The sequence below is a fragment of the Gobio gobio genome (genome assembly GCF_949357685.1).
Source record: "Gobio gobio genome assembly, chromosome: 2".
NCBI classification, from domain to species: Eukaryota; Metazoa; Chordata; class Actinopteri; order Cypriniformes; family Gobionidae; genus Gobio; species Gobio gobio.
In genome coordinates, this window is record NC_137098.1 from 42,172,564 (window position 1) to 42,190,066 (window position 17,503).

The window sequence follows — 17,503 nt, forward strand, 5'->3', positions numbered from 1 at the left end:
ATATACACTTCAGAAGAACATGTCACAGTTGAAACTTGGCAAATGGACCATTGGTTCAAGCCCGCTTTTTGTACACAATCTCAGAGCAATGCACTTGCAGTCATTTCAACACGATGTTGTTGTATTAGGCGTTACCATGCTGAACACCACAACCAGCAGGGTTGCCAACGGCACTGTGTGGATGAGAACTTGGAGAGAAGAAACCATTACCTTGACCTGGCCGGCATTGAAAACTACACATCCCGATTTGGAACAGGTAAGAGTTTAATCACAAAGAGTAAATAGAACCAATAGATCTTCCTCATTTAGGCCCTACTTACACCTGGAGTATGGATCTATCTTGTGTGATCCAGCATTTGTGGTTCAGTATATTTAAAAAATACATATTCTTACAGATAATATAACATTAAGGAAATAAAAGCCCGCTTAAAGGAACATGCCACTGTTTTTGAAAATAAAAATAAAAGATGTAACTACAGAAGAGTCAAGTTTTAAATAGGGGAAAATATCGAAACTCTTTGGTCTTTTTTTGAGCGAGATGCTAACGGTCTAATCAGATTCAATGATCTATGCTAAGCTATGCTAAAAGTGCTAACGCCAGACCCGGAGATCGGCTGAATGGATTCGAAAACGGTAAAACTCCACTGTTTCACTCTAGAGGAGTTAGAAAATGAGCCTATTTTCAAAAAAGTGACATGTTCCTTTAAGTGTCATTAAAGAGGACACTTTCATGACTGTTTTAATTTTAAAAAATATATACTTTTTGAAATCAAATTAAAAGGTTCACTTTAAAGTACATTTTTAAATAAGTGTTTTAATGATCTTTTGTCAGTGCACTTGTGATGGCATCTACCAAAACATAGGATACTACAAGGTGCTAGATATGTCATGTCAAGTGTCAACACCTGTTATTATTTTGTGTGTGTGTGGTGATGAATACCTAACATATTTATAATAATAATAATAACAATTAATATAATTATTTTGTGTTTTTTTAGCTGCTCCTACCACAGAACCCGCAAAACCCAACCCCACAACACGTTCATCCAATCAGACACGGTCACGATCTCAAGAACCAGAGAATGGCCACATTTACCCTGCTCACCATCGACGCTCACAGACCAGCTCTACAGATCCTCCTGCCGTCCTCAGCCGGCACACACACGCACTCCGTTCACCCAAAGCGCATCGCATACCGCCCACTCAGGCCTCTGCTGGTCGGGTGATGAGGAGGGGAGCGCCGCCTCCCCCAGCGGTTCCCAACCAGACCCCTCCTCACCAAAGCTCAGGCCCATACCGACGGCACAAACAGAGGCCTAAAGAAGGGCTGCACTATCAGGCTCTGGGGCCAACCGTGACGTCCGGCCCGGTAGTGGAGAAAGAGCACGTTAGGGATTTGCCCAGTCTGGTGCTGTATGAAGGAGGACTAGCTCAGGTGGTCCAGCGGCACGAGCATCATCATCATCATGAACATCATCATCACTATCATCACTTTTATCAGTCCTGAAGAGTGAAACCACATATAAATCAGAAGAAACACAAGGAACATGTAACAAATTAATGATCATAAATCTTCTTGCATGGTCACATTGAGGCTGAGAAGGACACAAGGCATCATGTTCCTGCAAAAGTGGCAGACAGTGTGTGCGCATTTGTATATATAAGTGTGTGTGTGTGTGTGTGTGTGTGTGTGAGGTCATGTGGGTTGGTTTGAATGTGCGCTGATGTAGTCCTGTCTTCGGCAACAGGAGCTTTGGACAGGTTTACGTACTACGTAAGGGCTCTATATCTCCCTTTTCTTTCTTTTTCTCTCTCTCTCTCTCTCTCTCTCTCTCTCTCTCTCTCTCTCTCTCTCACACACACTCTGTCTGCCACCCTTATTTTCTCTCTCTCCCTCCATATCTCGCTTTCTTAATGCTTATCTGATTGTGCTATTTGGTTGAAAAGGTGGTCAGCCCTGTTAAATGAAGAATTGTTAGTTGTCCAACCACTTTTGAAGGAATAAAATTCCTTGGTTTTGTAATTTATATTGTATGTGTGGGGGGTGGGGGGATCTGCTCTTTGTGTGCCTAAGGTGTCTTTTTTTTTTTTTTTACACTTATCCTGTTTTTTTGTTCCACTGAAGACCACTTGAAAAGCACTTCTTGTGCCATTGCATTCAAGACACTTTATCTATGAAGAGCTTCTCTCCGAAATCTGAATCAACACCTTGAAAAATGCAATACAGGACACACTATAGACAGAGCCTGTAAAGACGCTCAAACCGTCAGAGAGGACTTGTTGAAGGACAGTTCGAGAACTACACTCTACCAATCTACATGAAGAAAACAGAGCATCATAATCAGCTGCTACCTCTAGTATTATTATGATTATCGGTATTATTGATATAATTTTTTATTATTCAGATTTTATTTTTTATTTGTCTGTATGTTCTAATATGCCACCAATCTGCAGTTATGTTGAAATGTATTGGATTTTAATCCATTGTAAGCTTTATTACTGAAACTTACTGAAACATTTATATTATTTTTTTTAATTATTCTTTTTGTGTGTTTTCCTGTCCCCATAACTTTAAGCTAATTGCATTGTAAGACCACTAGGTATCAGAGTTTATTGTGTTATTATGTGTATCATACAATATGAGATCTTAAAATAATCTTCTGATGATTGTAGAATAATGTTCTGAAGGTTGTTAAAAATAATTTATTTGAAAAACATATTCCTGTCATGTTTATGGCTAGTCAAATCAAAAGATTGGAAAACATTGAATAGAGTTTATATTGTATGACCCAATATTATACATGATATTGTATCTTCTGCTTGTTTAGTTGTGGTTTCAACTTTTCCTTATTATCAGTTCAGTAATAAGATCATTTTAGTTGTCAAATTTTGACCTTGTAAAGTGTAAAAGAATTTGTGCTGCCAAGGAAAAATAGTATTTTTTATTTCTCAGGTTAATTTGTTCACGTTCGAGTCATTCATTTGACAAGACGATATAATCTGTTTTGAAGGGAACAGTAAACCACTGGAATGGGCTATTTTGGTAGAGTGTTTAATTTCTTTCAGAATCCCAATAATATGTCCTCAGACTGAATTAGGATCTTGTAGACAGTATGGTAGTGCCTTTAGCTCAGAAGCGCTTACTTTTTGGCAGAAGTGAGATGGGTAGTGAGAAAACAAGTCTGGTTGATTTGGAGTTCATCTGTTCCCTGCAGCAGTTTTAAACAACATTTAAATAGTACATTATGAATCTATTTTAGGTTCGATGTATCCCAAGTCACCTAGAGGGTGTGTGTGAGTGAGTGTGTGTGGCAGCTGTCTCATTCCTCAGGGGCAGGATGACAGTATCGCCGCCTAGAAGTCTCCAGTCCTCCCATAACTCACCAATACCCCACTGACAAGAGTTAATGATCGTGTGTGCATCTGAAACCGGCCCTACGGAAGATTATGAAACAGAGAAGCCTTCGTTCAAACTCAAGCAGGTGTGTGTGTGTGTGTTTGTGTGTGTGTGTGTGTGTGTGTGTGTGTGTGTGTGTGTGTGTGTGTGTGTGGAAACTCACAGCAGGTGTTTTAATAATCCAAGTGTGTGCGATATAATTGATTTAATCTCTCTTTTTTTTTTTTTATACACAGAAACACACATTAAATGCTAAATGTGGTACCGGTTTGGCACTTGCAGCTTTTGGCCTCAACATGGACAGCAGTCAAACAAAATTAAGAATTTTGTCAGTGATAAGATGTGTTCATTATGCTTGGTTAGAACCTGTTCAACTTCCTAATATGTTTTGGGTAAGATCAGTTGACTCTTCTGCTCAGTAGGATGGTGGAAATGTGAGAGCATCACACTACACGAGACTGGAAAAAACACCTGCAGCTTCATGGTGGTCTCATTACAGCTAGTAACCTTTACTCAGTCTCACTTTTGCACAATGTGTGCTGTGCAGCTTATTTCTCTCTCTCATTTTCTCATTCTCTCTTTACAGTGAGATAGTATGAGCTGTTGCCATTTGAAACGATTCTGACCATTACTTAAACATGTATTGCTGCTAAAAACAACCCATGGCTTTATGAGAAAATGAAAAGTTTAAACTCGCCACATGTGCAAAACATCTAAATGCACAGTAGGTTAATTTATAATAGTATTTCATGATATGTCCTGCAGTGTTCTTGTTCATCTTTTAACACTGATCGATGTCTGATCAGTTGTGGCCTGATGGTTGTAAATACGACATAAGTGGGCCACTGTGGTTATACCAGTATTTTAGACTGATTGTGCGCTATTTATTTGGATGATATGCTATTTGCTATTTTCTAGAGTTCCATTTGTATCTATAACATTTCTTAATTTCTGTTGTGCTTTAGTTTGGTGTGATTGAGTGTGTAGGACGACACACACTCTCTCAGACTCAAAGAAAGTGTTTCATAGAGATGCTTGTATATAAATAACACAATGTGGTAGCATTTCAGGCCACACCTGAACACTAGTACAGATAATTTGTGACTTTCCTAATAATTTTTCATGCTCTTTTTGTTTAGTTTATATAGATGGATGGAAATAATTGCTTTATTTATTTAATAGCAGACCTGTGCCAATAGAAAATCTTTCATTAAAAGCTGAACTGTTGCTTACTGACTGGGTGGCCCTGATTTCTTTGGCCGTTGTTTTTGAGAATGTTTCTGATGATTTCTTTGCATGCATGTACACTAGGGGGGAGCGGGGCACAACCCAGGGTTAGTAACACACATGGTTTAAAACTTTCCACACATGCCAGGATGACGAAACTTAGTATATTTACTAGTGGCCATATCAACATTGACAACATATTTTAGTTTGTCTTGGATATTTTTTTATTATATCAGTTAACATTTTAAGCTGTCATTTGGTCATGTTAAAATGTACCCCACACATGTTACAGTGTACCCCACCTATTGGGCATGTTGTCACATTTCACTTCCATTCTTTCAGGGTAAATCAAGAAATAAGTATACACTGTATTAATAAAACAAAACCTCATAATTGTACTAGACATGTGGGAAATTAGTGTGGGAAAAAATAAATACTCTGAACCCCAAGTGGATTTACACAAACTAAGAAAGTCAAAAAAGTTGCCCCGCTCTCCCCTACATCATATGCTGCATGCAGAGATCTCTTTCTACTTTTAAGTGCAAATACTTTTGCATGCTCTCTGATACCTATGTTGTTTGCATGTCTTGCTTCACATATTTCCCACAGCCTTACACATGGCCAAAGAAAGTACTGAAGTCCTAAGTTTTAAAAGGAACAAAGGAACACGCCGACTTTTTGGGACTTTAGCTTAATCACCGTATCCCCCAGAGTTAGATAAGTCCATACATACCTTTCTCATCTCCGTGTGTGCCATAACTCTGTCTGACGCACCCACCGCTAGCCTAGCTTAGCACAAAGACTGGAGGTAAACGGCTCCAGCTAACCTACTGCTCAATAAGTGACAAAATAACGCCAACATTTTCCTATTTACATGTTGTGATGTGTATAGTTACATCGTATACTAAGACCAACGGAAAATGAAAAGTTGATTTTCTATAATCATGGAACTTTGCTGCCGTACCATGGGTGCAACAGGTGCAATGATATTACGCAGCGCCTGAAAATAGGCTAACTTCTGTCAACCTAACCAACAGAGAGCGTGCTGGGGACTATTTTCAGGCGCTGCGTAATATCATTGAGCCGCTGCATCCATGGTACGGCTCAAAGTTCCATGATTATTACGCAGGAATGAGAGTATAGTTCCTAGCCATATCGGTCTAGAAAATCACTAATTTTCATTTTCCGTCGGTCTTAGTATACGATGTAACTATACACATCACAACATGTAAATAGGAAAATTTTGGCGTTATTTTGTCACTTATTGAGCAGTAGGCTAGCTGGAGCCGTTTACCTCCAGTCTTTGTGCTAAGCAAGGCTAGCGGTGGGTGCGTCAGACAGAGTTATGGCACGCACAGAGATGAGAATGGTATGGACTTATCTAACTCTGGGGGATACGGTAAATAAGCTAAAGTCCCCAAAAGTTGGCGTGTTCCTTTAAGTTACAACTAGTAACACATCTCCATCTCCACAAAGCCATTTATACTTTTTTGAGGATTATTTGTTGAATAGAAAGCAAAAACAAAAGAACGACAAAAATCTTTTGTGACATATGTGACTTTTAAGCAACAGTGCATTCAAGGTTTAATTTTTTTTATCAGCAAACCCATGACCCTTTAGCATTGCAAGTGCCATGCGCTAACATTTGAGCTAGGCCTAGTAGAACGCTACTAGAACCTAATTTCCTCTCTCCAAGGACTTTTTTTCTCCTTGGCTCAACAAATATGTTCACAAGTACATGAAAGTGACACCAGGCTCATATTGGGTGCTGGATTTGTGTGGTGAGGGCTGTAGGTGGGAAAGAGCCGTATCTCTGTGTCACAAAAACAAACAGACAGCGAGCGAGCGAGCAAGCGGATGATGCTATTGACTCGAGCGTGAGTGAGGAGGCTGCTTCCATATGTGTGGAGTGTGCTTTGTCTCCTGTAGATAGACACAGTGCTTTGAAGTGCGGATTGGCCCAGTGGGGTGCTAGCTTCTGTTGAGAGGAGATGCTAAACACAGAGGATGTCAGGGACACGCGACTACGTGCTACACTATTACCCATACAGGAGCAAAGAGGCGAAAACGCAAATCCACTGATAATGTACATCTGTTCCAGAGTATTTAGAGGCTTTGAACGTTTTTTCTGCAGGATAAGTGAAGCCCTTTTTCTTACAGTATCTCACAACTTCAAAGCAGATTCTCTGGATAATGCAAATGATTGGAATATAGCGCTTTCTGCAGGCTCGAAAGCATGAAAAGAAAAGAGAGAGGAGAAAAAAAGTGAATTAAAGCTAATTGGTGTGGTAAGCTTTTATGTTTGAGAAGAAGGGCGAATATAAAGCACTTTATTAACTGCCCAGTTCATTGAATTAGGCGAGAAGCTGAAAGAGTGCTAAAGTTCAAATTCCCTCTGTCTGTCTTTGAGGTATGTTTGTACTCAAGGTCTTGGTGCCCTGTTGACATTTGCTCCATATTGACTTCTGTTAAAGGGTTAGTTCACTCAAAAATGAAAATTAGCCCATTATTTATTCACCCTCAAGTCATCCTAGGTGTATATGACATTCTTCTTTCAGACGAAAAAAATCTGAGTTATATTTAAAAAGTCATGGCTAGCTTCCGGCTGATCGCCTTCCGTATTCAACCTCAGGAAAAAAGTGTAGTGCCTCTCGCATTTCAAGATGCTTACGCTATGTCTGACGACATTGCACACCAGTTACACTCGTCAGACATAGCGTAAGCATTTTGAACTGCGAGAGGCAGTTTTTCCGTAAATTGAATACGGAAGGTGATTCGCCGGACGCTAGATAATTTACTTTATAAAGTTTTAAATGTGGTTATTTTCTTACACAAACGCATCGATTTGCTTCAGAAGGCCTTTTATTAACCCCCCGGAGCCGTCTGGAGCAGTTATATGATGGATAGATGCACTTTTATGGACTTCAAAAACGATGCAACAATTCTCTGCCTTTATAATGGTTGGATTAGCCTGGACTTTTTAAATATAACTCAGATTTTTTTCATCTGAAAGAAGAATGTCATATACACCTAGGATGACTTGACGGTGAGTAAATCATGGGCTAATTTTCATTTTTGGGTAAACTAACCCTTTAAGGATATGATGAGCTAACTGTCATTGAGATTAAAAGCGCCCCATTGTTATTGATTTTATTATGTTATTGTTATAACCATTGTTTATGGGATCCCTTTTAAATAATGGCTGTTCTTCGTGCCTCGCTGTGATCATTGTTGTGAAAAACTTAATTAAACAAAAAATAGAAATGTTGCCTTGAGAAAAGTTTAAATAACTTAAAGTACTAAAATTACTCAAACTAAAAATGAAATAAAACAAATTAAAGCTAAATAGATATATGAAAAAAATGACAAACGCATGTAACAAAATTACTAAAATGAAATCTGAATATGTAAATAATATACTATATAACAGTATATAAATAACACTAAAACAGGTTCTGGCTAAATCGGGAAACACCTGCTGTGGAAATACCTTAAGGATCCAATTTGCTGTATACAAAAAAACAACAACATTCATACATGTTCCATGCTGATTCCTAAAATGCATCAGAGAAATTCATTCAGATAATAATCTTCAACTATAATGTTTTTGGACTAATTGCTCCATCATAAGTTATAACTATCTACACATCGGCCCAGGGTGTCGTTGTGTGATTAAAATATGAGGGTGTGTGGAAACATCACTCTTAAGAATAAAGGTTCTTTATTTGTATCAATGGTTCCATGAAGAACTTTAAACATCGAACAACTTAAACATGAAAACTTTCCATTGAAGGTTCTTTACAGTGGAAAAAGGTTTCTTTAGATTTTTAAAAAGTTCTTCACAAAAAGATTCTTTTAAGAACTGATCACTGGAAGGTTCTCTGGCTAACCAAAAATGGTTCTTATGTGGCATCGATGCAAAAGAAAAAGAAAAACCCTCTCAGAACCTTTATTTTTATGAGTGATGGAGACATTTTTGAAAGTCAGGAACCCAAGTGCCAATGAACTGTAATAAATGATTCAGAAGGAGAGAGAGAAAAGAAAGAGAAAATGCCAGAGGGCTATTGTTTTTTAACCAAGCCCTCTGTAATTATAGCATTTTAGATGGTAAATTAACACTGATAAAGAGAAACAAAATGTGACGTGTTTGAAAGTGCATCATCAAGAGATTAGTTACTATGAGGCCACGGCTCACGTCTCTCCAATTAGCAGTAAATCCTACTGTCACAGCATAACCAAGCCTTTATGGACATTAAAGCTATTAATTCTTCATTTGGCTTGAACCAATGAGCTACAGATAGTAGACATGAGTAATTGCTCCAATAAATCTGGACTAATATACACATCTTAACTCTCAGCTCAGTTTATTAGATTCAAATGAACCCTCTGTCTCTGATAATGTTTCACCTGCTCTTTTGTTTCTTCTGTTCCTCTCAAGCTACTTACTTTCTCAAATCCTGGGGGAACTTTTTTTGAGTCACCTTGAGTCCTATAGTCTTGAATGAGTGTTTCCTCCTGTGATCCATCTAGAGCCACATGCTTCACTTGTGACTTCAGTGTTCAGGCTGTCACCTGCTCTTCTGGAGTCTCTGTGTTAAGATTAGGCTGAACTCTTTGAGGTCTCAGAAAGAAAGCATTGACTTACACCTCTTCAGTCTTTTTTTAATGATCCATCAACCACATGGATCCTCCTGAACTGGTGGTCCCCTATGTGTATATTCTTTCATGACATTATGTGCAACATTATGTGAGTGTTTGACATCCCAGACAACTGAACAATTCAATAAAAGGTTACACTTTAATTTGATGGTCCACTTTAGACATTCTACTAACTATAAGTAATATGATTAAGTAATAAGACTATAAGACTGTTAGTTTTGAGTACGGGTTAATAGAATAAGTTGACATAGTCAGTAGAATGTCTGTTGGGGGAGCATCGACATAAAAGTTAGGAGATGTTAAAGCTGCACTATGTAACTTTTCCGTCCACTAGAGGTCGCCTGTTCAAAACAAAGGCGTAGTTTGATGACGCCACGTTTGAGCGCAGAATCTTGGTAAATGTGGTCTTCACCTCACAGCTTGTGGGAAAGAATCGGGATAGGACTCGGGCAGAAATCATGTTCATGGATGCGATTATTAACGTTTCTGTAGTCTGAAGCACCGAGTGTTGTGGGAGCTGAGCAAGGCCGCTGGAGCAATTGTTGATAAGAAGAGCGGAAAACACGCCTCGTGAGCAGCGGGACTGTTATTATGGCATAGTCGCCGGCGGGACTTTTATTATGCCACAGTCGCCACTGCCACTTCCGCTTTTCCGGTCATGAGTATGAGGTAATGCAGCTCAGTTTATCATATCATAATCAGATACATCTAAGTGTGTTGAAAATGATGTCATGACGTTGTTACTCGGCGTTCGCTCGGCGGCTGCTATGACATTTGTTACACACTGCAGTAAGAGTAAAGCGATTCTGCAAAATAAAACAGAAACCGAGTTTAACACAGATATGAGGCAATTGACAGGCGACTTCCTCACACGTCCTGGTTCCTTGGTTAAAATATTGGAAACATATGGGATATTGTAAGTACCCAACTGAACAAAATATATAACACTGGCCTAGTGGTTTTTGGATGTTTTATTGAACATTTTTTAGAACCCCAAATCAGAAAAGGTTGGGACAGTATGGAAAACGCAAATAAATAAAAAAAGAAGTGATTTCAAAATTTACTTTGACTTGTATTTCATTGCAGACAATATGAACACAAAATATTTCATGTTTTGTCTGGTCAACTTCATGTCATTTGTAAATATGCATCCTTTCCTGTCATTCAGACCTGCAACACATTTCAAAAAAAGTTGGGACAGGAGCAATTTAGGGCTAGTAATGAGGTAAAATGGTTAAATAATGATGTGATTTGAAACAGGTGATGTCAACAGGTGACTGTAATTATGATTTGGTACAAAAGCAGCATCCAAGAAAGGTCTAATCCTTTAGGAGCAAAGATGGGCCGAGGATCGCCAGTTTGCCAACAAATACGTGAGAAAATTATTGAAATGTTTAAAAACAATGTTCCTCAAAGAAAGATAGGAAGAGATTTGGATATTTCACATTCAACAGTGCATAACATAATTAAAAGATTCAAGGAATCTGGAGGAATTTCAGTGCGTAAAGGACAAGGGCGCAAGCCTAAGCTGAACAACCGTGATCTCCGATCCCTCAGGCGGCACTGCATCAAGAATCTTCATTCATCTATAAGCGATATCACCACATGGGCTCAGGACTACTTTGGCAAACCTTTGTCAAGTACCACAATACGTAGTTACATCCACAAATGCCAGTTAAAACTGTACTGTGCCAAAAGGAAGCCCTATGTTAACAGTGTCCAGAAGCGCGGTCGACTTCTCTGGGCTCGGAGGCATCTGGGATGGACCATCACACAGTGGAAACGTGAATGGACGCTGTGTGCTCCGGACCAAAGAAGAAAATGATCATCCAGACTGTTACCAGCGACAAGTCCAAAAGCCAGGGTCTGTCATGGTATGGGGTTGTGTCAGTGCCCTTGGCAAAGGTAACTTGCACTTCTGTGAAGGCACCATTAATGCTGAAAAGTACATAGAGATTTTGGAGCATAATATGCTGCCTTCAAGAAGACATCTTTTCCAGGGACGTCCATGCATATTTCAACAAGACAATGCAAAACCACATTCTGCACACATTACAAAGTCCTGGCTGCGGAGGAAGAGGGTACGGGGACTTGACTGGCCTGCCTGCAGTCCCAACCTGTCTCCAATAGAGAATGTGTGGCGCATTTTGAAGCGCAAAATGCGACAACGAAGACCCCGTACTGTTGCCCACCTTAAGACTTGTTTGCAGGAAGAATGGGACAAAATTACACCTGAAACACTTCTTCACTTGGTGTCTTCAGTCCCTAAACGTCTTTTAAGTGTTGTGAAAAGGAATGGCAACATTACAAATTGGTAAATGCTTTACTGTCACAACTTTTTTTGAAATGGGTCTGAATGGCAGGAAAGGATGCATATTTACAAATGACATGAAGTTGACCAGACAAAACATGAAATATTTTGTGTTCATATTGTCTGCAATGAAATACAAGTCAAAGTAAATTTAGAAATCACTTCTTTTTATTTTTTATTAGCGTTTTCCATACTGTCCCAACTTTTTCTGATTTGGGGTTGTACATAGTGCACCTTTAAGCAGACAGTCTAAAAATACTCTAATGAGAGATAGTTGACATGTAGTTGCAAAGTTACTTATAGTTAATGTCTAAAGGGGATCATTAAATTAGAGTGTTACCCAATAAAAAAGTGGTTTTGCCTGTTCTTTGACCTAAGCAATAAAAATGAACAGAAATTACGTTTTTTTTTTTTTACTTCCAAGTTTATGTTCAATAATCAGAACATTTTCAGAAATGTAAAAATAATTATAAAATAGAGATGCAAATAATAATAATTAAAAAAAAGAAATAAGAATGCGGAGTATATAATATTTAAAATTGCAAGTGTGTAAAGAAATCAAGAAAAGTAAATGTACGAAATACAAAATATTTCCACTGGGATTCAGTCATTTCCTGCTGGGCATTTTGAATACTTGCTATTAAGTATTCTGAATAACCTTGATTCTGCACAGGAAACGAATAATTCATTTAATTAAATCTATTGCAGTTCAGTAGATTTCCTCTTCGGGGTGTTAACATGCTAACAGCATGCTCATGCAGCACTGGGTAGAGGAGGCTTTTATTTATCATTCTCCAGAAATGTTTGTGTGTATTTTATTTTTGGGTTGTCAAATGCTTTTCAGAGACCAAACGAGAGGAATTTATCCACCTTATTTATAATGTTAGAGCAGCTACATCTACATCAGCTACCTCAAGTTGTACAAAAGTCTGCTATGATGTTGCAAACTGGTGTTTTCTACTAAGAACAGTCAGGATGGGCGCATGGCATTTACACAGTGTGAGTCTAATTGAATGACATTCCAATTATTTTGCTTATCTGCATCTGACGTTACATATAGCCCTTGATATGTTAATTCATACATGCTGTTCACATATTTTCAAAGGTGCAAATGGGCCGTTGTTGTCATAGTTAGCCCTGGTTATCTTCCTCAAACTCTGATGAAGTCTATTAGAGGCCAACAAAATGAGAAAAAGAGAGGGAGAGTATATGAGAGAGAGGCACCAAAAGTTCCATTGGTTTTGAGTAGATCATTGGGGCTCTTTATTTTTGCAACATCAAAGGGCTTGTGTCTGCTTTGATGTGGCAGCATGCTGTTTAAGGTACAGAGTGAATGGAAAGATGTCAAGCTGCAAGGTGCCTCTGTAGTTTGCGAGGAGGGCTCTGCAGAGCAGCAGATGAAAGGACCAAACAGGGTTTGATAATGAATGTCCAACAAGTAGCCCATCTCAGGCAGTGCTCACGCAGCGGGAGCCAGAGCTAACCTTCAACGACGCGCACAATGCCCCACACTCCTCCTCTAACTACTATCGCTCACTCCCTCGCTCTCTCTTTTTAGCCCTCTGCTGAAAACTCCAGAGAAGTGAGCTTTAATCTTCTTGTCAATTAAAACTCCATACAAAAGCAACCGCACAAACACAGAGAAAGGCACGTGCCTGTGCCTGTGCCTGCGACTGCGGTCGCAGATGCGCAGCAACACGCGCTGGCACTTCTTCTGTTCCTGTTTTTCTCTCTCTCTGAAAGACATTTGATCTCTTTCTTTTTGACAGAGCATGTCTCTCCAAGCTCAGCCCTAATTGGCTTTCAATTTCGACTCAATTAGGACTCAATCGCTTACCAGCTTGCCTCCCCGGCCTTTACATCAGTTTTACATCAGACTCTCAAAACAGTGTCAACTCACCTGTTTCTTTGATGTGCCATTTCGAAAAAGAGAGCAAACTGAAAATGTCCTGCAAAGCATGTGTGATGAAGTGCTGTTAGGCTGCATGCAAATAGAGGGAGTATTGGAATAGATTATTCTTATAAACCAGATATTATATGAAGGTGAGCCAGACAGAAATATTAATTTATGGCTGTTGTTATCATTTTCATGTGATGAAAGAAATGTGAACAGACCTCTTCTTTAAATATTTCAAGCAAGAGAACATGGCCCAACACTTTGAATGCAGACGAGGATCAGCTTTCATCGATATAGAAAGTATATGGGCTGTTTTAGAGTTGTGAAAGTGGTTATTCATTTTATGTTCTAACCCCCCTTACCCAAAATTCCCTGCTGTGCTGCCCGTCCAATTAGCCATAACCAATCTGTGACAAGTGCAGGTGCCTGGCTGAGGTCAAACACGATCCTTAATGAAAATCAAGCTAGAATTCAGAGCCTTCAAGAAGTTATTAACTAAATCCTTCATTATTGGAGTACCAAACCTGCCAGAGACATTACTTTTGTATCAAGTGTGTCATAGCTATAGCGTTTTTCACTGATGCTCCCCCGCTGTGCCTCGGCAAAATAAATTATATTTTGCTGGAGTTGTATTGAATGAGATGTGATAAAAAACTATTGTGTACTGTGAAATAAAGGCAACTTCTTATTATTGAATTGCATACATAAACAAACATACAAAGTGGAAGTGTAGTCCAGTTTACGAACAAATAACTCTTATGATCTTCTTTTAATGAACCAAAAACATAGAGCATGACCAGTGTTGTCTGATTCCTGAATGAATGTTTCATATGAACCATTTGTTTTTAGTGAATCAAAAACATATAGCACGGCCATAGTTTGATTCCTGAACGAATGGCTCTTATGAACTGCTTTTTAGTGAATCAAAAACATTGAACGTGACCAGTGTATTCTGAACCCCAAACAAATGTCTCTTACAAGCCAGTTCAAAAAGAACCGTTTTTTTAGCTTTTTTCAAAAAAGCTAATAATAATAATAATAATTTTTTTAATTCATCCTTCTCAATAATTCCATCACAATCCATCAGATCAGTTACTAAGTCAACATCTGACTCACTCTCTGAACTGAAAGCTATCATTATATTCTGTACCAAACACTGGGGCCGGTTGCATAAACCGTTAAGACTAGTCTTACAAGTTAGACATACATTTTTTTCTTTAAGACTGTTCATAACTTTTTAAAATCAGTTACATAAAAACATAGACTGGCCTAATTTGATACGAAAAGTAAGACTGAATGCCACTTCCCTAACTGCTAGTGGCTCATACTAGATGTTAAGACACTGTCTTAACGTAATGGCTTAGTTTATGCAACTGGCCCCTGTGATGTGTGCTTCTACACTTGTATACGCCCATGTATCACCCACAAACGTTTATCATAAGCTCACCCCTATCATGCTGAAAGGACAGTTTTACCTCCACTATTTACAAGTGAGCGTGCCACAGTCCTACAAAATCTGAAATGACATGAACATTTATGCAAAGAGAGTTCAAATCACGGTTGCTACTTCTCTGATTAGGATATTAGCATTTCTGCCAGAACTCACCTCTCTGTTCCCCAACAGTCTTTGTGGAAAAGCAACACGACAACCCACACCTCACTGTTTGTCATCATTACATCTGTCATTGTTAGACTCATCTGAGCTTTATATTCTACACTGATAAGAAAGACGACAAACTAATCATCACACGTGAGAAAATATGAGATAAAGCAATCATGACAAAACAACAGGCAATGAAGGAACAAAACAACTCTCTTTCTCATGTTTTATGTAGATCAAAGACAAAGGCAGATTGGAGAAGCCACATATCTCTCTCACACACACTTTAGGCAGTCTATAAAGAACGTTTTTGCACTGCTTTCAATTGTTTGGATATTATGCCAATAAGCCTGATTTGACCAGGGTGTCTAACTCTGTTTTCATGCCTGAATATTTTTCCTAGCTCTGAAGATTTTCAAATTTCTTTTGTGTCCCCCTGACGAGAGTTTTGAGCATGTAACACAGCAACTTCTAAAACATCTGAGAAAAAGCAGAGTATAAGTATTAAAGGTAATCTGTTTACAGCTTCTGTCTGCATACTGCTGCTCTGTTCCTCTGCTGAGTCACTGGCTAATTGTGTTGTCACTGTCAGCACATGTCAGCTGGCCACTGCATGGCTGTTCTTCTGTGTCCAGTGCAATGCCAGAAATGCACCAGCATGATAGACAAGTTCATTGAGAGATACTAAGGAGAGTAAGTCAATGAATTGAAATTCAAAGAAATTTGTGAAACTGTATTTTTAACAATAAAAACATTTTAAATAGGCTCTGTCCTTTACACAGTGGATGATCAGCTCTGGTCGCATCAAAGCAAGACAGCCCACACAAAGGATCAACACCAAACACTCATAGCAGCTTCCACTGCTCAGTTGACTCCTGTGTCTCATCATCAGAAGATAACATAGGCTATTGCTTTACTTGAACGATTAAATCTCTAAATGACACTTTAGGATTGCATTGCAGACTAATAAATAGTAAATAAAGGCAATAACTGATCAGTATGATATGGTACTGAGTCTATACAGAATTCCCTCTACTACTGCCTTAAAGGATTAGTTCACTTTAAATGAAAATTACCCCATGATTTACTCACCCTATCCTAAATATTCTGACACTTCCATTCTTTATAATAGAATTCTTGCTTCTGCCAGACAGCCTTCCATATTTAATTAATGAAGAAATGGTAGGTCTCCGACGTCAAACAGTTAGGCTACCTTTTTCTGTAATACGTCTGGTTTTTTTTAAAACTCTGATTGTATTCATCAGAAAGAAGAAAGTCATACACCTGACTTGAGGGTGAGTAAATGTATGGGGTAATTTTAATTTTAAAGTGAACTATAGGCTATATTAAGGCCAGAAGCCGTTAAGCCCACTAACAATCAAACAATAGCCTATTTAAAACGTTTGTTGTGACTGACTAAAAAGGGTTTATTGATAAATTATAGAAAATGTGCACAGATCGTAGGCTATAGCCTATTTACAAAAACAAACAAGAAAACAACTTAGGCTGAACAAAAGATTACGAACATAAAACTATATGATCTGTGAACTTTAAACATTTAGGCTATCATTTAGGCCAAACTTTACAGTAAAAAAGAAAATAAATAAGACGCTTGCTGAGATAAATAGTAGGCTACATTTTACATGATGATAGGGTTCCCTCTTGAGTTTGAAATGTGGTTCTGCATGCTTTTTTTACGACTCTAAAAAGTGGCAAAATATTTTCTTGTTCACAGCCACGATACGCCAAAACATCACTTAAGCTTATGTTTATTATTTTGTCAGTCATCTCGCGTAGGCCTACACGCAACGATACTTTAGGCCTCCCGCACCCCGCTGTTGTTGTCACCCCCGAAACTCTGCAGTGTGCCTGACCTGACCAGGGCAGAGCCGAGGAGCGTGGACCACATGAGCATCACCCTAGTGAATTGTTCATCATTTATAATCTTTATATTATAGGAGGTTTTACAGGAGAAAAAAAGTATCTGATGCCTATAGGCCTACACTTTTGTGGGAAGAAAAATTAAGAAGAGGAAGAACATTTAGGCTACACAGTAGGGTATTAGACAGTAGGAAGTAGGATAGGCTACTATAATTATTTTTTGTTGTTCTTTTTAGGGCTGGAATTCTATTCTATCTTGTTTGTACTGATTTTCTTCTTCTTCATACATTTTCTTCCCATAAAAGTGTTTCTGTTGCTTCTGTAAAACCTTTACACGATATAAAGATTATAGCCTATTTAAAACTAAACTTTTAAACTAGATTACATTTACATTTAACTGAAAACACTTAAAACTGAAACAGATAGGCTACTTGGGCTATGTGAATATTATATCAAAGTTTCTGGCACAAAACAACAATGACTTGGGCTACTGAGGTATAAACAAAGTGTCACAACTAACTACAACAACCC

General features: G+C 38.5%; 1 protein-coding gene across 1 annotated transcript in view; it reads left to right on the forward strand.

The window, feature by feature from the left end:
* The window catches only part of nkd1 (NKD inhibitor of WNT signaling pathway 1), a 28,537-nt gene extending 23,909 nt beyond the window's left edge, over nt 1-4,628 (forward strand). Inside the window, exons 9-11 of the mRNA XM_079842960.1 lie at nt 129-256; nt 999-3,482; nt 3,634-4,628. Of these exons, the coding sequence (XP_079699086.1) occupies nt 129-256; nt 999-1,507 (637 nt within the window). The 3' untranslated portion in view covers nt 1,508-3,482; nt 3,634-4,628. The remainder of the gene's footprint in view (nt 1-128; nt 257-998; nt 3,483-3,633) is intronic.
* The last annotated feature ends 12,875 nt before the right edge of the window (nt 4,629-17,503 follow it).